General features: G+C 41.7%; 1 protein-coding gene across 1 annotated transcript in view; it reads left to right on the forward strand.

Moving 5' to 3' along the window:
- The first annotated feature begins 1,639 nt into the window (after positions 1-1,639).
- The window catches only part of TMEM163 (transmembrane protein 163), a 310,556-nt gene continuing 287,213 nt past the window's right edge, over positions 1,640-24,982 (forward strand). Inside the window, exons 1-2 of the mRNA XM_088472398.1 lie at positions 1,640-2,059; positions 12,619-12,738. Of these exons, the coding sequence (XP_088328524.1) occupies positions 1,864-2,059; positions 12,619-12,738 (316 nt within the window). The 5' untranslated portion in view covers positions 1,640-1,863. The remainder of the gene's footprint in view (positions 2,060-12,618; positions 12,739-24,982) is intronic.

Raw genomic sequence — 24,982 nt, forward strand, 5'->3', positions numbered from 1 at the left:
TTGATACGATTTGCCATGACTCATGTCATTAAGCTACCAAGCTATCCATTTCATTGGCAAACCTCCCAACAAAACCCATTTCAGGAGCTACATAATGCTCTCTTCCTCTACTTCCCTCTTCATTTATGATTGCCATCACCTTTGTTGAAACACCTATCTTATCAATGAACTAGTTCAACACAGGTAACAGCAACCATTAAGTATGAAGGAAGTCCAGGAACAGAGCAGTTTGTCCCTCCTGGAATGGGTCATGTTAGGAGGTATGCATGGGAGAATTGTTTGGGATCCAGAAGGATGGTGTACTCTATTGGGAAATTTAAGAATATCCCAGACATTCCGGGGGGAGTAGACAAGTCGTCAATTGATGGTGTTTATTTGAATATTTTGTCCACCAGAGAAAAATCTAATTTATTTGTGTATTGGGGAAAAGAGTCAGGCATATTACTACAGATACCTCACATAAGTGACTCCCCAATGTGCCCAGCATTTTCCACAAGAAGGAACAACATTTTAGACACACCAAACCATGCTAAATAGGCGTATAACGTGTCAAAAAGAGATGCTAACTTTTCCTTGTTCATAAATGATTTGTAGGAGTCCCCTGTTCACTGACATACCACAATGTATTTACTAAAATAGATGTGAATTTTATTTTTCTCCAAAGGACTACCTAAGCAGCAATGGATGTCCTTGAAAAACAGATGAAGATGAGTAAAAGAAAATTAACATAAATGTAATAAATTTGTATTTGTACTTAACATCGACCAGTGCACAACAAAATCCCCTGACACACTTTATATGTATTGAACTTAGCACAGCAAGCCCATATATATATATATATATATATATATATATATACACATTTATTATATATATGAATTTCATTGATTATATGAGAAAGCTAAACTAAGCAGTGACTGTACAGCAGTCTGGCATATAAATTTGTTGCATCCACAATCTCGGATCCTCATTTGCGGAATACCTCCTTATCTTCTTCAATGCTGAGAGAACTGTTTCTGCAGCTAATTCCTTACAGGAAGTCTGTTTACAAGGGATAAAACAATGTTTGTGACATCCCATGGGCACTACTAATTCTGTTCTAAAAATAAAATTCACAATTAACTGAAATGCAGTTAACTGATTTGCTGGTAAAGTTAAAACCCATGTGTACAATATTAATATGCTCTGATACATAACTGTATATATAATCAAGCCAGTATAAACTTCACTAATGAAAGGGGGGAGGGGATACTCTCTGTAATTAAGGCATACCACCTGTCTATGGTGACTGAGGGCAATCTGCTTGGATACACAAACAATGCTCTAATTTATTTGTACATAATGATCTAATAACCTGCATATATTATTAGAGGGTACAATCTCTCTCTCCTATATCAGAAATAATCCCACCCTGACTCCATACAGGGGAATGAATAGCATCCAAACATCCAACAACTGCCCCTTAGTGGGATGCTCAATTCTTGGTGGGGGATTGTTGGGTTTCTGATCCTTCATCCCTGAATTCCAGCTGTGCCCCACTACCTGTGTGTGTGTTCCCCAAGCTGAGGACCCAGACTGCATCTATGCTCTATTGATGGAGTCACCTGCCTCTCCCCCTGCACTGCTGAGTGATGCTGCTCCTGCAGCCTGTTTTCAGTGGAGGCTGGGAGGCAGGAGCAGGATTTAATTAGACCCTGTGTGTTACTGTCCTCTCCCAGGCTGGCTGCAGCTCTCTCTGGATGTCATGAGACAGCACTGAGATTGCACTAGTGATCCAGTATCCAGTGCACGCAGAACAGCAGTCCCACTCTCCCTGCCATCAGGACCTTTCGTCTGGGTGCTACATTCCTCCTCTCACTCATCATGGACCCGTTTGATACAGAGCTCTGCTATACCCCGGACCCCAGCATTGTACAGCCGTCCTGTAATGGGCAAAAATCCCCAGGACGCCCGGAGCAGGCACCCAACAAGAGTCTGGAGGTACCCATCCAAATGGACCTGGATCAGCAGATGAAGATGAGTGAAAGTGGCCAGTTCAGTGACTTTGTGGAAAATAGAGGTGGGTGAGTCCCAGCAACTTATTTACATAGACTTAGGCTTAGGGACCCCTAAAAATACAGAAATAAGTTTGGGGGTGCAGGTGTGTACTGAGTGCAAGTTATTTAAACACAGCTAGATCAGTGTAGTGTGTGATGTTCTGCTATATTAATATTTCCGAAAATACACATTTTGTATCCTATATGTGTCAGATCCCCAGTATACGACCTGTTATCACTACATACTGTAGTGTAAATCTCCAATATGTCTCTTCTGATCAATGCAGTCTCTGATGTAGTATAATATATTAACCTTTATTATAAGACGGGACCACTATAGGTCAATAATAGAGTTTTCTCTCATATATAACCTGTGATCAACTACAGTACATGTGTCAGATCTCAAATACTTGACCTGTTATCAGCTGTGTCAGATCTCCGATATGTGACCTGTTATCAGCTCCATACAGTCAGATAATTCTGTAACCTTTCATCAGCTGCTTTACCCCAGATCGCCAATTTGTGACGTGATCAGCTACAAAGTTTCAGATTCCCAATATGTGACCTGTGATCAGTTACATAGTGTGTCAGATCGACAATATGTGACCTGTATTCAGTTATACAGTGTGAAATCTCCACTATGTGACCTGTGATCAGCTTCATAGTGTCATACAGTATCTCCAAAATGTGAACTGTGATTAGCTACATGTGTGTCATATCTCCACTATGTGACCAGTGATCAGCTATATAGTGTGTCATATATCCAATATGTGACCTGTGATTATCTACATAGTGTGTCATATCTCCAATATGTGATCTGTGATTAGCTATATAGTGTGTTAGATCTCTAATATTAAACCTGTGCTCAGCTACAGTGTCATATCTCTAATATGTGATCTGTGATTAGCTATATAGTGTGTCATATTTCCAATATGTGATCTGTGATTAGCTATATAGTGTGTTAGATCTCTAGTATGTGACCTGTGATCAGCTATATAGTGTGTCATATCTCCAATATGTGATCTGTGATTAGCTATATAGTGTGTTAGATCTCTAATATGTGACCTGTGATTATCTACATAGTGTGTCAGGTCTATAATATTAGACCTGTGCTCATCTACATAGTGTGTCATATCTCCAATATGTGATCTGTGATTAGCTATATAGTGTGTTAGATCTCTAATATTAAACCTGTGCTCAGCTACAGTGTCATATCTCTAATATGTGACCAGTGATCAGTTATATAGTGTCAGATTTCCAATATGTAATCTGTGATTATCTACATAGTGTCAGATCTCCAAAACGTGACATGTGCTCAGCTACATAGTGTGTCATATCTTCAATATGTGACCTGTGCTCAGATACATAGTGTGTCATATCTCTAATATGTGATCTGTGCTCTGCTACATAGTGTCATATCTCTATTATGTGACCAGTGATCAGCTATATAGTGTCAGATCTCCAATATGTGACCTGTGCTCAGCTACATAGTGTGTCATATCTCTATTATGTGACCAGTGATCAGCTATATAGTGTCAGATCTCCAATATGTGACCTGTGCTCAGCTACATAGTGTGTCATATCTCTATTATGTGACCAGTGATCAGCTATATAGTGTCAGATCTCCAATATGTGACCTGTGCTCAGCTACATAGTGTCATATCTCTAATATGTGACCTGTGCTCAGCTACATTGTGTGTCATATCTCCAATATGTGACCTGTGCTCAGCTACATAGTGTGTCATATCTCTATTATGTGACCAGTGATCAGCTATATAGTGTCATATCTCTATTATGTGACCTGTGCTCAGCTATATAGTGTCAGATCTCCAATATGTGACCTGTGCTCAGCTACATAGTGTCAGATCTCCAATATGTGACCTGTGCTCAGCTATATAGTGTCATATCTCTATTATGTGACCTGTGCTCAGCTATATAGTGTCAGATCTCCAATATGTGACCTGTGCTCAGCTACATAGTGTCATATCTCTATTATGTGACCTGTGCTCAGCTACATAGTGTGTCATATCTCTATTATGTGACCAGTGATCAGCTATATAGTGTCAGATCTCCAATATGTGACCTGTGCTCAGCTACATAGTGTCATATCTCTATTATGTGACCTGTGATCAGCTATATAGTGTCAGATCTCCAATATGTGACGTGACCTGTGCTCAGCTACATAGTGTCATATCTCTAATATGTGACCTGTGCTCAGCTACATAGTGTGTCATATCTCTAATATGTGACCTGTGCTCAGATACATAGTGTGTCATATATCCAATATGTGACCTGTGCTCAGATACATAGTGTGTCATATGTCTAATATGTGACCAGTGATCAGCTATATAGTCTCAGATCTCCAATATATGACCTGTGCTCAGCTACATAGTGTGTCAGATCTCCAATATGTGACCTGTGCCCAGCTATATAGTGTGTCATATCTCTAATATGTGACCAGTGATCAGCTATATAGTGTCAGATCTCCAATATGTGACCTGTGCTCAGCTACATAGTGTCATATCTCCAATATGTGACCAGTGATCAGCTACATAGTGTGTTAGATCTCTAATATGTGATATGTGATTAGCTACGTAATGTGTCAGATCTCCAATATGTGACCTGTGCCCAGCTATATAGTGTGTCATATCTCTAATATGTGACCAGTGATCAGCTATATAGTGTCAGATCTCCAATATGTGACCAGTGATCAGCTATATAGTGTCAGATCTCCAATATGTGACCAGTGATCAGCTATATAGTGTCAGATCTCCAATATGTGACCTGTGCCCAGCTATATAGTGTGTCATATCTCCAATATGTGACCAGTGATCAGCTATATAGTGTCATATCTCTAATATAGGACCTGTGCTCAGCTACATAGTGTCATATCTCCAATATGTGACCTGTGCTCAGCTACATAGTGTGTTAGATCTCTAAAATGTGATATGTGATTAGCTACGTAATGTGTCAGATCTCCAATATGTGACCTGTGCTCAGCTACATAATGTGTCAGATCTCCAATATGTGACCTGTGCTCAGCTACATAATGTGTCATATCTCCAATATGTGACCTGTGATCAGCTACATAGTGTGTCATATCTCCAATATGTGACCTGTGATCAGCTACATAGTGTCATATCTCTAATATGTGACCAGTGATCAGCTATATAGTGTCAGATCTCCAATATGTGACCTGTGCTCAGCTACATAGTGTCATATCTCCAATATGTGACTTGTGATCAGCTATATAGTGTGTCAGGTCTCTGATATTTGACCTGTGCTCAGTTACATAGGGGTCTATGTACTAAGCAGTGATAAGTGAGAGTGAAAAGTGATGTCTGTGATAAGTGCAGCCAATCAGCTTCCAACTGTCATCTCACAGGCTGTGTTTGAAAAATGACAGTTGGAAGCTGATTGGCTGGCACTTATCACAGACTTATCACTTTTCACTCTGTCACTTATCACTGCTTAGTACATAGACCCCATAGTGTTAGATCTCTAAAATGTGATATGTGATTAGCTACATAATGTGTCAGATCTCCAATATGTGACCTGTGCTCAGCTACATAATGTGTCAGATCTCCAATATGTAACCTGTGCTTAGCTACATAATGTGTCAGATCTCCAATATGTGACCTGTGCTCAGCTACATAATGTGTCAGATCTCCAATATATGACCTGCGCTTAGCTACATAATGTGTCAGATCTCCAATATATGACCTGCGCTTAGCTACATAGTGTGTCAGATCTCCATTATGTGACCTGTGCTCAGCTATATAATGTGTCAGATCTCCAATATATGACCTGCGCTTAGCTACATAATATGTCAGATCTCCAATATGTGACCTGCGCTTAGCTACATAATGTGTCAGATCTCCAATATGTGTCCTGTGCTTAGCTACATAATGTGTCAGATCTCCAATATGTGACCTGCGCTTAGCTACATAGTGTGTCAGATCTCCAATATGTGACCACTGATCCTTCCTGATGTTGCATGGTGCAGTACAATAAGGCACTAAGCAAAGTGGAGGTGCAACACAAGAGTGACTTATCCTATTAAAAGGCCAGTAAACCTTAAACACAAATTGCCTTTCCTTAAGAAGCTGCTAATAAAATTCACAGATAAATATAAAGGTTTCCATACTTTCACAGAGTTGAGAGATTTCACATGGTTTTAAGATTTGGGGGTAATACATAGCTGAACTGAGGCTAGCCATAATTGCTCCTGCATTACATGCATGGAGCTCAGTGCATGTATTTGCCCACATGGGGATTAGTATGCACCCTTATGGCCAGGCTGCCCCTATCGTTACTCTTGGGGGTATATTTACTAAAGTGTTGGTTTTTAGAAGTTGAGATGTTGCCCATAGAAACCAAACTCTACTTATCATTTATCTAATACCTTCTAGAAGATAATAGCTAGTATATGATTGGTTGCTATGGGCAACATCTCCTTCTTCTAAAAACTCGGACTTTAGTAAATATACCCCTTGGTGTTATAGCCATCACCATTAATAGTGTGTACTTACTACTTACACCAGGCCTATTCTAGGTGCAAGAGATACATCTAATAATAGGCATATTTATGTTCCTGCACATCACTGCATAGGGCCTGATTCAGAGATGTATGCAATGCCGATTTTTATGCAGATGGAGTGATTGTTCGCCATTGCACATGCATGTAAGCCGTACTGTGCAGCACACGGATTGTTTTGCGATCACGTCCGCACAGAGGATCCACTCACAAAGTGAGTGACAGGTAGTCAGCGTTTGTGGGAGGTAACGGAGTGGCTAGGCAAACGCAGATTTGTCTGATTGCTTAAACGCCATTTCATGGTCATGCATAAATAGCCATTGCAATCTCCTGCGCAGCATGAGAGCTCTCTGCATGTCATGAGAGCTGCAGTGTTTGCGGCTGGTCAGACTTGTTGCATATGCTGCCCAATCTGCATCAATGTTACAGATGTTTACGCTGTTGTAGTTGTAAGAAGGCTATTAGAAGGCAGCAGTGGGCGTCCCTATGCTCGGCTGTGCTTTAGAAGGCATTATCTTCCAGAAGGTGCTAGATAATTGGTAAGTATAATCTGACTGGTAGCTATAGGCAACAACTCCACTTCCAAAAACCCGCACTTTAGTAAATATACCTCTAACTTACCGAACTTAGCCTATGTGAGAACTCCGCAATATAACCCTGTTACACCCCTTTAGCGGCAAATGGAGATGTATTTGGTTTGCATTCATCTCTGCCAGTCCCTTAGTTGAATATGCCTGGTTCTGGCACATGCACACCGCAAAGACATGAAAGATAAGTTCTGCAAACGGACTTGCATTAAACTCTGCACCGGCCTATTTCTGTGGTGCTGAGTAAAAATTATTGCTCTATGTTATCAGTCATGGGAGACAGGGAGGCAGGGGAAAGGCTTCAATTTGGTTACCTGACTGGATAATATCTTCCTCCTAATAAGCAGGGCCATGGAGACATCAGCGGGACCCGGGTACGGGCGCCGTGGACAAATCTGGGAGACATGGTAACGCCCCCTCCAAAAAAACAACTGAAAAAGACTATGCAGCGTCAGCATGCTGCAAAATGAGACATTTGTCCCCCTCAGCAGCTAGGCCACTCCAACAGCAGTAATTACTACCCACTCTCTCCCCCCCTCTAGGACCCTCTGCAAATATGCAGCTTTATCTAATATAGCTCCAGGAATGGTAATTGATCTTTTATATAAGTAAACTTGAATTTTCGGTATTGTTGTCTATTAATACCTCACTGATTGACATTTTATTGTAGGCTTATGGAGACTGCATCCTAAGTACGGTAATAAATGAAATAACTCAATAATGCTGTATATTCATTTGCGTTAACATCAGGCATTCAATGTGGATTCTTAAAACCTATGAAATGCACATTAATTCCGATAATCGTAAAAATCCTGTAAAATAATGGACCTGTACACAGTTCCCAGATAACTGTACACTTGTGCTAGCACTTGGTACACTATAATGGAGATTTATTGCAGCGCTAATTAAATGCATAGAACCTGATTCAGAGATGTACGCTTATGTACAGACGCAGCTGCTCTGTGCATATATACTAATGTTGCAGGAGGCATCTGAAAGAAAAAGGCGCCTCCTGCCAGCATCTCAGATCCGATGCCTGTGTCCGAACGCGATGTTTGTGGCATCGTCCATCTGATAAAGCCAAAGCCTACTCAGAATGGCCACCTCCTACCTGCTTGTGAGGCCAGGAAATCTGTGTCGCAAGATGCAGACACTGGCCGTTGCACTCCCAGGAAAACTGGTTCGACACGCCTCCTTTTCTGGGAATGCAGGAAGTGCCACTCTGTCCCCACCCCCAAATGGACGCTGCAGGTGAATCATGCCAATCATCAAAAATCAGAGTTGTATGCAAACCATCGGGTTTGTGTACAGCTCTGAATCAGGCCCAGAGCACAGTATGCTGCAGGGAGGCATTGAGAACATGTTTCTAGTACTTTGTTAAAAATAATGACAAAGGCCCTCATTCAGAGCCGTTCGCTATTTGCGGTCGTTCGTTTAAAAACAAGGGGTGGCTATTCAAATGATCCGTACGCACATTGCAGTCTGTTCACACCTCTAAGTCTGAACGAGCGAGCAAAACATACGCTCGTTTATTTGATAAACACGCCCCCTGGCCGCTCACACCATACGTCATGTCCGCTATTTATTAGATTAATCGAGGACATCGACCAGCGTATGAACTGCTCGCTATTCTTGTGGTTGGTGTTTGCTACCACAAATTTGCGAGCAGTTCTGGCTCTAAAATAACCCAGTGACGTGGTCAATGACGCTGCTGTTTTAAATATACACACCCATAAAACGCCCGTTTTGACCTTTAAGCACGCCTGCGTTCGGATCTCCACTCCCCATTTTCAAGCACCTTCCCCTGTTACCACCCACATACGCCTCATTCTGTCACTCAAAATAGCAGGCACTCGCTATATAGCGTACAAACGATTTTCGGCCACACTGACTGGTTCGCGCATGCGTACTAAAAACCGTACGCATGCGCAGATGTGCAAACATCGCTCGGAACGAGCGTACTGCCGCTAACGAGCGGCTCTGAATGAGGGCCAAAGTGTCTATGGTTTTAACAAGCATTGTTTATCAATAGCTGTGTGTACGTGCCCTGGGACAGACTCACACCAATCACCAAGCCATTCTAAATTTAATTTGGTAAGTTCATGACTTGTTCCTTTACAATCCGTATAAGTTGTGGATATCATTTAAAAATTTTATATTAGTATAAATAAAAGTTTAAAATCTTAGAAGTGTGCAGATTCCTGATTCCCATTTTTGACAACTGCATGAGAGTGACAACATTCCATGAGAGATGGAGTTTACACAAGTCACTTATTGTCATGAATGTATTTAACATTGCATGGATCATTTCACCACAGTGATGACTTAACTCAGAAGTGACAAAGTATAACTCACTGTTGTCTATCTGTGATCTGTCATTGACATTTAAGTGTGACATGTGCAAGGCGGCAGCCTCAGCCAGGGGTGTGTATGAGTGCATTTGTGTATGTGTGCATTTATGAGTGTGTTATCTGTGTTTGTGTAAGCATGTATGTATGTACGTACGTGTGTATGCATGTATGTATGTAGGTATGTATGTGTATTATCTGTGTTTGTGTGTGTATTTATGTGTGTTTGCAGATGTGCGCACATGTGTGTTATGTATGTGTGTGTGAGAGGGTAGGTGCTTTCAGTGATTCACATGCTTCAAGGACATAATGAATAATTTAAGGCAGAGTGAGATGTGGAAAGCATAAAATCAAAGCAGCGACATTGTAGGGCTCACATGATGAGTTAACTAAACGACATTAAGATTGAGGATCTGAGTAAGGTTATTAATAGATATTCACATATTGATCTTTGTGAGCTGGACTAATATGTGATAGAAATGGTTTAATTTTGAATACAAATATAAATATATTACTATGTAACAATGTTGCATTGCTTTTATATAGACAGACAGACAGACAGATAGACAGACATATAGATAGATAGATAGATAGATAGATAGATAGATAGATAGATAAATGATTTATAGATAGATAAAATAAACATGAGATAGACAGATATGAGATAGACAAATGATATATAGCCAGATAAAATAAACATGAAATAGATAGATAGATAGCTAGATAGATAAATAGATAGATAGATAGATAGATAGATAGATAGATAGATAGATATGATTTAGATACTGTAGAGACAAACAGACTGATATTAGTCACATTGACGCTGACCTCTATAGCCATACATTTTAATTTATAATGACACATTTCTTCTATGTTGCAGCCTATATAATATTCAATAACACAAATTCTTACTGTATACTGTGTTGAGATTTTTGTGGTTAGTACTTGACCCTTTCACTGCTGATATTGTGCAGAGCAATCTACTGCTTTCTGTGTTTTTGCATATGTGAGTGAAATTAATGGTTAATGTCGTCACAAGTCCTTTCACTAAATATAGTTATTGATTGTCAGTGGATGAATCAGACCCCATGTAGCATAGGGATTTATCAAGCGGTTTACAAGGGATTAAAAAGGGAGAACAAAGGCAACTGACGACCATATGGCTGAGACTCTGGCTCACATAACAGCTGGAAAATAAAATAGATGGGACTGGCACCTGTATATTCCCTATAGGAACCAGCAGAGCCTGGAAGGGGGATATTTTTAATATGTATGTCTGATAGAGAAATACAGTAGTATATGAAGTAGCCACAGTAATAGAAAGCGGCAGACATAGATACAGATGGGCTGTGGAGGAGGCGGAAACCTGGGTCTATTTTTGGATTTATACTCTGCACTATAAATGTGCCTGAACGTGGAATATGCTCTTTCTCCCTATAAAACAAATTAGTCTCTTCCAAGAAATAATTGTATTTGCTGTAGATATTTATTTTCTGTAACTGATTCCAAATCTATTGACACAAACTAATTTGCCACATACTAATAATAAACTGTAATTTGTATCAAAGCAGGCTTAGACAATGTATGGCATACGAACTTCTGTAGAACTACAGATTCCACCATGCCTACGGCCTCTGGTTTAAAAGAACATGCTCCATGATGTTACTGGGAGAATTGCTAGAAAATAAAACAGTGGCCCGGAAAACCCTATTCATTTAAATGTATGCAAAAAATGTTACACTTTAATTACTGGTTATACAACAGCAGGCAGCGCTAACACTATTTGATCAATGTATAATACAAACAGTCTCATTTTTAATAAAATATAATACTATTTATAAGAATTTTGCATTGATTTTATATTTCTGTATTTACTATTGTGTATTTTATATTCATGGCCTTTAGTTTGTTGCAATTTTATTTTCCTGGAAAGCTTGCTCAACAGTCATTGGTTGTACAGGCCTGAATTTACTTTATTTTTTCCTGCTATGATGCTTTAAACCCTCTCTATGATGCTCTAAACCCTCACCCATCATAGAATTGTATCTGTGTGAAATTAATGAATAGACATTTATGACCAGAAGAACCCATATTCATCTTTTCATTGAAGTAGAAAGTGGTGAGACCATGAAGTATCTCATGCCTAAAAGGCCAATTTATCAATTAATATTTATATTCCATGAAAACTCCTATTTTCGAGGAGGGGTGGGGATATTAAGTATATCTGGGATGTATTTACATTGGACCGATATTTTCTGTGGTTCACAGTTTTCGTCTGCAAAATTAGTTCTGGTAGCTAACGACATCTTTAGACATTCTAGTATATGGGCTACTTTCCGCCACACTTGCCAGAATGGCCGTCTGCATATACGTGGACAGCAGACTGTAGTAGTGCACCTGGCTCCCGAAGAGAAAGAACTTAGCAATCACTCCATTTCTAAATCATTACAGGGGCTTTAGCTTTGAAAGGGGTTGTAGTTTAAATCCCAGCTGTTGGGATGCCGGCGATCACAAAGCTGGCACCGGAATCATGACACTAGTCAGAATCCCGGCACCAGCATCCCGACCGTCAGCATCACGATGGTAAGTAGTTGAGTTAGGGGGTGGGTTAGGCATTATGGGGAGGGTTAGGGATAGGCTGCAAGGGGGAGGTTAGGTATAGGCTGGGGGGGGTTGGTGGGAGGTTTGGTTTAGGCTGCGGGGGGAGGGCTAGGTTTATGCTGCGTGGAGGGAGGGTTAGGTTTAGGGGTAGAGTTAGGATACTTATCGACAGGAGTCAGTATCCTAAACCTATCAGGATGCCGGCATCGGGATTCTATCTGCTGGGATTTCGAGTGCCAGCATCCCGTACCCAAGCCCCAGGGAAACTTCTTCAGTGTGCGGTACCCACCATGCATCGGCTCACTGTATACTGAAGTAATGGTGCCACATGAGCTGGATTGTAACTGATAACATCACTACTGTCCAATTGTATCAATATAAAAAGACCAATGCTCTGTAAATGATATACATGATGTATTGTAATGTTATACACCTAATAGGTATTACATGACAAATTACAATGGCAACTTTTGTCTGGAATAACACATATGTTTTGTGCTCCTGTTTAGGTTTATTAGAAAGCAGCACAAAACTAAAGCCACACGAAGCCCAGAGCTACAGGAAAAAAGCATTATGGGTGTCCTGGATTTCCATCGTTGTCACATTGGTGTTGGCGGTAGCAGCCTTCAGTGAGTATATTTGCAGCTATAGTTGCCAATAACTTTGTATTACATCGTTTAGTTGCCAATGTTTAAAAAATGTTTGCAGAGATACTGCTGAGTCAGGGTACGCAGTATACTGTCTCAGTGGACAGGGCCGTAGAAATACACCTCAGACCCAGGTAATAGAGGGGGCATGCTATGGCCAAATACGGGAATAGGCAGGGCTTAAAGTGGTCCTGGAGAGGTGGTGGAACTCATCTCCCTGTCCGTCTACTCCACCTCCCCTCCCACGCTAGGCAGAGCTACTCTGAGAGGCCAGAACAACTGTGAAAACTGTAAACAGAAGGTTTGGGGGCTATTACAATGTGAAATACATTTTAAATGCTTTTATAGCACTCCTGACATCAACTGAGTCTACAATGTTAGGTAAAAAGAAAAAAAATTCTATATCAGCAGTGTAACTTACACTGGAAAGACAGCATCCTCCTACATCTCTCCAGCGTCATCGCCCTGCATCTCTACAGTGCCACCTCCCTTACTACTCATCAGCACCATCTCCCCTGCATCTCACCAGCTTCATCCCCCTTGCGTCTAACCAGCTTTATCCCCTCTGAGTCTCTCCAATTCCAATCCCCCATTGTCTCTTCAGCACCATCTTCCTGTGTTTCATAAGCATCAGCCCCCCCTTCATCTCACCAGTGCCATTCCCATATCTTCACTCAAACACCAGCCTCCAGTGTCTCTCCAGCCTATCTCCTTGTGTCCTTCCAGCAGCTCCATGCCCCTGTGTCCCTCACCATCAGCTCCCTGCCCCTGTGTCTCCGCTACCACCAGCGGATTATCCCCCTATTGTACCTCTAGCAGCAGTTCCCTGCCCCTGTGTCTCCTTTCCCACCTGCAGCTTATCCCCCCCGTGTCCCTCCAGCAGCAGCTAACTTTCATGCCTGCCCTGCCCCTTGCTCCACTTTGTGGCTCCTCAGTGCACTATGCAGCGGCGGTGACAGCATGTAGTCACATACGCTGTACAGCAAAAGGAGCCGGCAAGGATCAGGCCCACAAAGTGAGTGACAGGAGGGGCAGGCCATGGGCAGGAGGTGGAATATGGAGCTGGAAACCGAGGAGTTGGCAACAGCCGCCGCCAAAAAAAGTGGCTCTCTGTCTGTGGGACTTCTATACAGGGACATGGCGGTGGTGGAACTAGTTCTGCCTACCATTAGAAGTGATGGAACTCAGTTCCACCCCGTTTCTGCCCACTTTAACCCCTGGGAATAGGGAATAGGAAAGCACTATGCAGTGCACGCTGCAGAATGGCATAAGTCTCCGTTGGTGCCTCCAAAGCTCGCCAGGCCCCTATTGCAATGTCAAGCCTGGGTGAAAAGTACCTTCAGCCCCCTCCCCCTCTCGGTGCCCTTGTCAGTGGACCCTGGTGCACTACAATTCCCATCATATCATGTTTGGTACATGTGTTAATTAAATTAGTATGTTTTGGGATTTTAAATACTATATTGTAATAAATGTTAATATTTAAATATTAAAGAATAAGAATGGATTGTAACAATAACAGCTGGCATGTAGAGAATTAGGAATTTCATTGCGCAGTCGGTCATTATTGAAGAACAGGAATAAGATGTTTTCAGGGACAAATCTTTAAAATCTGCGATTACTGTAACTTTGGAACTTAGGGGGTCATTCAGACCCACTCGTGAGCGGCAGTACGCTCGCAAGTGGGTCGATGTTCCCCACTGAGCATGCGCACGACGGAGGGAGCTCCATCGTGCGCATGCGCGAGACCCGGCGAACGACGGGCTTTCCATCGCTCGGGGTCTCGCACCAAAGGGGGCGTACTGTCGATGTTGATTGACAGCACGCCCCCTTTGGTGGGCGTGCCGGGGGCGTGCCTGCCAGACGGAGGCGTTCCCATGGGAACGCCTACCGTCTGGAGAGGGCCCCACTGACATCACTTAAACATTTTCTCCTACATATATTATATTTTGACATTTAAGCTACCCTCCCAGATATAGGAAAAGGAGTCATACAATTCCATTCCATGGGATATCTTCATTTCTCTCTTGGATCCACCTACTCGAATTCCTATTTTTAAACTATTTGAGTGTGGTATTTGCACTTTCAATAATTTAATTCTTCTTGATACCCCGTGTCTTGTTTAATGTCTCCCCTATCTTCCCTTGCCCTGTATGGGACAGTTTCCAGAAAATGTTCTGTTACCATTGTGTACATGTATTTTTCTCTTCAACCTGAAATGTATGAAGGGGGTTTCATCATGTCAGCTTGGAACCCCTATTTTCGGGTCTCCATTGGCTGCAGCCCCTAGAAGCCAGGTACGGCTACTTGATAGGCAGAGTAGTGGTTTTCAGTGGTGGCTGCAGCGCAGTCCACAATTCAAACAGGGGAGCCACACCAACTGCCCGTGAGTCCCGACTGGTGATGTTTTTTCAGCATTTGGGGTGGCAGTTGGTGTGGCTACCCTATTTGAATTTTGACTGCGCTGCAGCCCCACCTCTGGAGCCGCCACTGGAAGCACACTCTGTTAATCGCAGCCAGGACTGGCAGTCTCAGGTGAAGAAAACACCTTTTATTTTTTATGATTCAATGTGTTGGTCCATTGGGTTGCACTTTGTGTGACATTTTATGTGTTTTTGAAAAAATCCAATAAAGAGATATTTAAAAAAAAAATCAGATATACATTTCATTTTAAGGGGAAAATTATTTGAAAATGATTTGGGCCCAATTTGTGTTTTATAATGACACGTAAATGTACTCATACTGCCTGAAGAACTAATCTTTCTTTATGTCATGTAAATATAATTACTAATTCTGGTAAAGGCAAAAAACAATAACTGCTTAATAACAATTGTAAGTATTCACAGCCTCACTCAACAGGCGAGATAACAGGCGTTTGAGCAATCTGCAGTGTAGGACCAGAGGGGAATTGTGTCAGCTCCCAAGAGGGATTATTGGAATTTGCCCAAGTACTCTCTGCAAAACTTAGCATACATTACAGGAAGCAATCTATACGAGAGAATGGTCTAGCCACAGCGCAGTACAGAAATGCATTACCATATTGAATTAAATCAGGATAGATGCACAGAGAAACAGTCAGTATGGCACGTAGGGCTTAGCTTATGTACTGAAGTGTGAATAGAGGATTTTCTCTTTTGGGTGCTTAAGTCCAAAAAATTTTATCTCATGGCTGTGGAACGTTGTTCCATTAAAATATGGAAATATAAAGTTATGAAGTTATTTATTTATATATGTGCTGTTTTTTTTCTTTATTTTATAAATACAAAAAGACAAGCTAAACTTGAAATTGTAAATTGACAGTCGTTGTGATAAATCAATTATTTCAGCTTATTCTTGTTGAGTAAAACTTGGATGAATTGTATTTTGTGTCAGGTTGGGATATGGCAGAAAGGGCTTCTTTATTGTATTTCTACCTATTTTTGATTACACAGTGTTTGCCAAAAAAGTGGAAAATGAATTGTCCTATGGCTTTGCACAGAATATGTTAATTTGGCTCACAGGCATAGTTGCCAACCATTTGTGAATTAGTAAATAAAGTAAAGGTTAGTAAAAAAAACAAAAAAGAAACTTTCAGACATTACTATATTGCACATAAAGAAAACTTCCTATATTTTATAGATACTTTTGTGTTGGTGTCTCATTGTTTTTTACCACTACAGGGCACGAATAAGTGAAAACAATTGGCATACAAATTTAGTAAAGCTGGGTACACACTAGAGCGGTATCGGGCCGATTTTGCCACTTCGTAATGACGAATCGCTTACATCACTCAGTATGTACGGTCAATATGTGCACATCAAACCTGACGACATCGCCAGCGATATGGTGCACATCTTCAAGTCTGTACGACCAACTGGTCAACCTGCGATACGTCGGTCCGATTTGACGTCACCTTCTTGCCATCCATTCTTGGGATCCTAATGATGGTTGTTCTAGTGTGTACAGGAGCAACAATAAATCGTATATACGACCAAACAATACGGTATATCGTTCGATTGTCCACAAGATTGCACTGTATGTACGCTCAATATCGATAGTTTTGGGCTCAAAGGAAATCATCTAAAAAGTCGGAATGATTGCCTGTCATCTCAGTGTCTAACCGGCTTAACACTGCATTTTAAGTGATAAAAATCAGCCAATCAGACACTGCTTTCATATGTAACGCACTAGAGAGTTAAAAGCTAATTGATGATTGGTTGCTGTTATTCGCTGTAAATATTGTACTTAAATGCAGTGTTTGTAAATAACTTATAGTGTCTTCCTTTTTGAAACCACAATAATTTATGGAAGCTTGTGTTTGACTGTTGTATTATTACTGATAATAAAACAAACTTGCAGCAGAGAGCAACTTTGTTTCACTGTCCTAAAAATTACAATATGTATTAATATACAGTACATAAAAATACCTTACCCCTGGTATTAAATATTATGCCCCAAAATGCCCCCACTATGCCACAAAAAGTCCCCAGTATTAATATTATGCCCCACACTGTCCCCTCTGGTATTAATATTTTGTGCCAGTATAAAATATTGTGCCCCACAGTGCCCCCACCAGTATTAATATTATGCCCCACAGTGCCCCCAGTATTAAATATTATGCCCCACAATGCCCCCACTATGTCACACAATGTCCCCAGTATTAAAATTATGCACATAGTGCCCCCAGTATTAATATTATTCCCCCCAGTGCCCCTTACCTGAAGTAATATTATGCACCTCAGTTCCCCCTCCAGAATTAATATAATGCCCTCAGTAATACATATTATGTCCCCCAGTGCCCCCTCCAGTATTAATATTATGCCTCCAGTATGACACACAGAATTAAAGCCCCCAAATATTTACCTTTTGTGGCAGGCTCTGCTCCTGATAATTTCCAGGAGTCCAGATGGAGCTGCAGCTGCTCCAGGATGCGTAGTACCTTAAGCATCACTGATGTGATATCAAACTTAAGGGACTTGGGAGCTGCTCTGTATGCACTATGCATTCAGAAGCAGTGTCATGGCTGCAGTCTTGTGGCTGTCCGGTAGTGGCACCTGCTCTTGGCAGTCGGTGTGTCAGACCAACCCTGTGTGGGGACCCCTTGTGTGTGGGGGCCCCGGGGCAACCGCTCCCTGTTGCCCCGCCATTAATCCAGCGCTGGTGATGCCGCAAACCCAGCACTTGCCACTTGAGGGCATGTCTCTGTCTAGAAAACAACAGTGACCCAAGACTGAGGAAGTAAAAAGTGCAAAACATCCTTGGGGGCCAGATGTACTAAGCTCTGAAAAGTGATAAAGTGGAGAGTGATAAACCACCAGCCAATCAGCTCCCAACTGTCATTTTTCAAACACAGCCTGTAACATGACAGTTGCTGAGTGGCTGGTGGTTTATCACTCTGCACTTTATCTCTTTCCAGAGATTCATACATCTTCCACTATGTAACATCTTATTTTAGACTATGGGGACTATTCATTATCACGGCCTATTGGGCCCCAATAATGAAGTATCCAACCTGCCACAAAAATCAGCTGTCTCGTGATCTATATCATACTTTCACCACTTAAAATCAATTAAGCAGTAAGACGCCCACTTTCAGGGTCCGTGGTCTGTACATTTGCAGTGGAGATTGGAAACAGTCCAACATCGACACAACGTTAGTCGCAACATTGACATTTGTGGAAGCCTAGAGTCTACTCTAGCTACTCTCCTCATATCCAGATAAGCATGGCTTTAGAAGCAGTGGATTTGCAATTGGGAATGCAGTAGCGCTCCCAGACACGCCTGTGGCACTCCCCTAATACGCCCATGAAATGGCGCCTTTTGCGATCGCTTTAGGTCACCTCCCAGTCTTTACCATGAAATAGATCACGGATCCCTTCTTAAATGTTAGTAATACAGTACGCAATTGCGAATGGCATAGGATACTTGGGTTTGCGAGTGCACAGTAAGAAATTCCAGGACTATTCGCGCATGTGCAGTAGCAAGAAATCGCCCAACTGCGGGCACATGGACACGGCATCTATCTCTGAATCAGCCCTAGGTCTGAATCAGGACCCAGGTCATAATTACCTTAAATTTGCTGATGTAGTAGTAAGTAGTTTCCATGACACTGATATAACGTAATCATTTAGAGCCAATGCACTGAACGTTGGCAGCATATTGTCACAGAACTTTTCTTAGGAACACAGCAAGTATATTCCCGCCAGCAAATGATTGTGTATTCTATCAATAATATTCACATGATTTAATGCTGGAATGGAAACTACTGTAGTGAAAAAACTGTTCAGCTGTTCTGCACAGTAAATATGACATATTTAGTAATATGTTGTCCATATTTGCCAACAATGTTCCTTCTTCCTTCAGTAAAGTGGGCAGAACAGGGGCTTGATGATGCAATTTGCTGTGAAATGCGTCATCATAGCTCCACCCACAATGTAATATTATCTATTGATGGGCAGGGCCTCAAATCACTTTGTGTATTCACAGCACCACTTTCCCACCCCTTCCACCTGGAGCACCCTCTCTCCGCCTCTCCCACAGAAAGATAAAGTAGGTAAATATGAAGTATACTGCAGATTCTTCTAGCTATTAACGCAGTTTTGTTTTACACAACTCAAATTGCCTGTAAAATAAATGCCTTACATTCACAACATCATTCTACTTCTCTAGAAGGAGGAATAGCTTTTTCCTTTGCTGTTTTTGCTGAATGAGCTTTCAGTCAGAGACAGTCTGGGGCACACCCTGTCTTCTAAGGAGCTTCAGACATTGATTTTGCTGTGCATCCTATTTATGCTGCTGTGTTAATGTAACAAGAGAGCTCAGCTTAGTGAGGAATACAGGACAAGGCAGTTTCACATGAAGAGGATGTAAGAGTAATTATTATAACACTGCTGACTGACCATTCAGAGGTCTGAAAGCCCCTGGAATACATCTTGAGGAAAACTGTCAGAATTTTAGCTTCAGACAGACACATGAAGTAGGAGAGACCAAACACCTCAGTGTCACATCTCTGTGTCCCGTGTAAAGTATACTGATCTTACAGACCAAGGGGGTATATTTTTTTATCAAAGGGTGATAAACCCTACTGGATGTTTTTATCAACAACATATCTTTTAGTATATATATATATATATATATATATATATATATACATATATATATATATGTCCAAAAAGAACGGCACTCAGAGATATCCAAAGATGACAACAAATATAATGTATAGGGTCCTGAAGCCCCGTCTTCAGGACCACAACAATCACAATAGAGCAAACAAGTGATATAAAGACACTTACCCCCCCAAATATACCTCACCACCAGCTAGTGCGCGTCTCCCGCCGTCCATCGGGTACCACCCGCCGGAAGCACATGACCGCCGCACTTCCGGAAACAGCAGACTATGTTGTCATAGGAACCACAGCATGCGTTCCACCGACTTAGGAGCCTGCGTTCAACAGTTATCAGCAGGCTACGCCCCCGGCGGCCCGACCTAGGGACACAGCGAGACAAGCACAAATAAGTGTGGGTACAGCATCCCCATAAGAAAAACCACACTCAAAAAAACATTCAAAATACATTAAAAACATCAGAGCATGGTCCTCCCTTGTAATGACAGCCTAATCGCAGACCTGTGTGCTGCCATTCGGTCTGAAAATGTACTTGCTGTTTGGCCCACAAAGTACAATTTACACGGGCATACAATAATGTATATGACAAGTTCAGTAGAACAAGTGAGGACATACCTTATGTCAAAAATCTTGTTTACATGTAGATGTTCAAAAGATTGACATGTGGTGAGATAAGAGCACGTTGTGCAATTACTACACCTATAACATCCAGGTTGTTTTCTATATACATTCGCTATTAATGGAACCGCTTTGCCCGTAATGTCCGTCTTCACTAATCTGTCCCTAAGGTTCCTACCTCTTCTCAGTGCAGCTAGGTCTACTGTGGGGGGAATGGCATAGTGAGTCGCTGATGCAATTCACAGCGAGTTACTTCATCAGACCCCATCTCTCTCACTTCACAACAGAAGTGGGCACAATGCAGGAGGGTAGACAAGTATTGTATATTAAAATATAATAGTGAAACAAATATACTAATGACTATTTAATAAAGAATGCCTGTGTGGCTCTCCTAATAATGGGACTAGCTGTAGTGAAATCACTGGTCCACGGGATAATTTTAGAAGAGTCCCTCTTCGTGGGACACAGCAAATCTCTCCGGGACATGCCCAACACTTGTATTTTCTGCTCCCTTAACGTTCTAGGATCATACCCCTGGAGATAAACTTCCCGATAAGAGTGTCTAATTCCCCAGGTACCGTGCTCGAATCGCTGGTGATGCGAGCTATCCGCATCATCTGAGATAGCGGGAGATCCTTCTTAAGGGGTTCTGGGTGGTGACTGGAAGCTGATAGAAAAGTATTTCTATCAGTAGATTTATTGAAACCTCCGTCTGGAAGGCCTTGTTAATCAATTTTACTGTAACATCTAGGAAATTTAATTCAGACCCATGGTATACAAAAGTGAACTTAATTGGAGAATCTGAATTGTTAATCATCTCCATCAGGTGAATAAATCTGTCAGTACCCCCGGCCCACAGAAGAAAAATATTGTCAATGTACCACAGAATATCTTTCCGCACCTCTACATCCTGGAAGAACAACTACTGTTCTTGTTCAAACATAAAAACATTAGCATACGAGGGTGCCATGGACGAACCCATGGCACACCCTCGTAGCTGCAAGTAAAACCCACCGTCATGCAGAAAATAGTTTCTACATAATGTTAACTCTAATAGTTGTAAAAATAGACCTTGATCAAATATAGATTTAGGCAAATTGATATCCAAAATTGTTTCCATGGCTAGCATGCCATCAACATGTGGGATAGAAGTGTATAAACTGCAGATATCCAAGCAGCATAGTAGCGTGTGTGATGGAATATCATTAAATCTGCTAGTCTTTGCAGAAATGTTGAAGTGTCCTTGAGGAATGTAGGTTGTCCACAAACCATCGGTTGCAATATGCAATCCAACATCTGCGAGACCGGTTGGAGAAGTGAATCTTTTGCCGATATAATCTGCCACCCCGGAGGTTTATTACTGTCCTTATGGACCTTAATTAAGGTGTACAACACGGGTACCTTAGGATACTGGACCAAAAGAGCTTTGAAAACCTTCTGAGGGATTTTCAATTAATCCTTAGCTGTAATCAAAACATCCTCTAATTAACTTTGGTATTCCATGGTGGGATCTCTCTGCAGCTTTTTGTACACCGCTGTGTCAGACAGTTGGGACTCGATTTCAACCCTATATGCTTCAATGTCCTGAATCACGATTGCCCCGCCCTTATCGGCGGGCCTGATGTCAATGTCTATGTCTATGTCAATGTCAATGCCTTCAACTCGGCTTTAGACAAATTAGGATGGACCTTACCAGGTCCCGCAAAAAAAATTTGGTGACTGCCTCATTAAGTAGACGACCAAACGTCCTCAAAGAAGTATTATTAGAGACTGGGTCATAATTAGACCTAGAGGATTGTTTCAAAAACATGTCAAAGATAGTAGAGTCAGCACTCATGGTTTCATGTTGAAAATGCTCCTTAAGCCTCAATTTTCTAGCAAATCTATGGGAGTCACACCTCCAGTTAAATTCATCAAAACGGTTAGTAGGAACAAAGCTTAATCCTCAGTTCAAGACCTGAATCTCCAATGCAGTCAACGATCTTTTAGAGAGATTGAAGATTAAATATTCTTCTTGGTTGGTGGTCTTCCTCTGCCTCTTGTTTTGCCCGCCTCTGCGGGTGGTTGATCTGACAGGGATTCCTCTGTTCCTAAAGGGGCCTGTCCTAAAGGGGCCCTCTGGGACCTATTGGAATCTTCACTCTCTGTAACTTGAAAATCACTGTCACTATTACTGTTCGAGGAATTTTTACCTCCTCGTCTGCCCGGATTTCTTTTTTGCCACGGTCTGCGTCTGATGGCCCGATCTTTATTAAATCTGGGAGGATCCCCCCCGCTGATAGCCATTTATACACACGATTTTCGTCATAATCAGTGTCAACCATGTATTTTTTATTTTCTTGAACTTGATTACATTTCTTTTGTAGGTTTCACATTGTTCATCCAGTTTACTTAACCAATCTTGGCTGGTTTCATCTCTTAGAGTTTTCATAGGGGACTTTTCAAATAGAGCAATTTTTTCTTTCGTGATTATTAATTCACGGTTGCCTTCTTCAATCACAGCGACCATCAGGTCGAATGCACACTTATTCAGAATTGCAATCCACTTATGCACAAATTCTGGATTGTTCCGACCAATCGTAGGAACATTGTGAACACGAAAGCCACGTGGAATTTTGTGTTCTCTATAATACTCTGACAATGAAATCCCGTGCAATAAATAATCGGTTTCTCGGCGTTTCAATTTCATCAACTGATACAATAAATCTTCTGCTTTATGCACCAGAGCATTAGCACCTCCTTAAAAGGTATATATATATATATATATATATATAATATTATATACATATATATATATATATATATCTATCCATAAATGGCTAAATTATAGCCAAAGAGGGAACTCACCGCAATGTTCAAATAGTTAATCAGATTTAATGAAAAAGTTTAAATATCACCACAGTTGTTGTCGACATTTCGACCCCAAGGGATCATTATCAAGACGAATCACCGCAGACAACCACCCAGCATGCTGACCACATATGTGTGTGTGTAGGGCAGCTGTGGGGGGAATGGCATAGTGAGTCGCTGATGCAATTCACAGCGAGTTACTTCATCAGACCCCATCTCTCTCACTTCACAACAGAAGTGGGCGCAATGCAGGAGGGTAGACAAGTATAGTATATTAATATATAATAGTGAAACAAATATACTAATGACCATTTAATAAAGATGTATAACTATTGTTATTAATGAACCACTTATAAAGTATAAGCAGTTCACCATATCTGCTTAAAATACATCCAGGACAGTTAATTATATCAAGAAAGACTGCATGCAAAATGTAGCTTAATTTAGGATATTATGTATTGTCATTAACAATCAATCTTCAATAATAATCTTTATATATTATATAAAACCGTTCAGTAAACATGAAATATTAAGTAATCAAATACAAAACAATATTTCTTTTTCTGTTTTATATATTTGTGTGTGTGGGATGTGGGGAGAAAAAGGGTAGGGTGGTGGATGTAATTGTGACTACTGTGCAGGGGCGGATTGGGCCACCAGGACAGCGGGATAGTTCCCGCTGGGCCGGTCCTATACACCCCTCTGCCGAGCCAGCTGACACTGCCTGCCGGGCCGGCTGACATAGGCTGCTGGACCAGGCCAATTTCTATGTTTTGGGCGGGCTGCCATGCTTCGTAGATTTGCGTTCCTAGGGAACGCAAACAGGAAGCTGTCACCTGCTTCGGCTAGCAAGCACTTCATAGTGCTGGTAGCCAGGAGCAGCGCTGCACCGACGCGGCAGTGCAGTAGAGTGTATGGAGCTGTTGCTCCAGCCAGGGAGCAGTCAGAGTGTGGCTGTGTTAGAAGGGGTGGTCCATTTGGGCACAAGACCACCCCTCAGAAGTGCGGGCAGCGGGAGACGCCAGTTCGGACTCAGGAGCGGGATTGCCGGGGGTGGGGCGGTTCCTCATCCTCCTCAGCTTCTATTCACAGCGGTACTCCAGCACGGTCTGATTGTCTGAACCATGCAGCCGCCGCACTACTGTCACAGACACAGCATGACCTGGTGCTCCAGGTAAGAAGCCCAGATGTCCTATATGCATATAGATCACTGCCTGCCTGTCCAGCTGTGAGGCCACTACAAGCCCCAGCACACACTTTGTCAACTGGATGTGCTGGGACTGGTAGTGCCATCACAGCTAGACAGGTCTTGGTAACTCACAAAAAAATGCAGGTGACCCTACACCAGTAATCCCTCTTTTCCAAGTGGTGTAGTGTCACCTGCATTTTTTTTTGTGAGTTACCAAGACCTGTGAGTGCCGCAGCTTTCTACTGTCTATGTCATATATATATAATTAAAGTTTAATGAATTTAATGAAATTCTTCTTACTATGAATTTGTACACCTTGCTTTTAGTCTGCTTTAGTTACACATACATGCACATATATATCATGCCAGTACTCTACACAATAATGGTACTTGTCCACATGCCCTCCCTCCTCCTAAATGCTCTCTCTTTCTCTATTCATACATACGCCCCCTCAGTGTCCGTGCCCTCA

This window comes from Taudactylus pleione, unplaced genomic scaffold, assembly GCF_031769625.1.
Source record: "Taudactylus pleione unplaced genomic scaffold, aTauple2 ptg000122l, whole genome shotgun sequence".
In the NCBI taxonomy this organism is placed as follows: domain Eukaryota; kingdom Metazoa; phylum Chordata; class Amphibia; order Anura; family Myobatrachidae; genus Taudactylus; species Taudactylus pleione.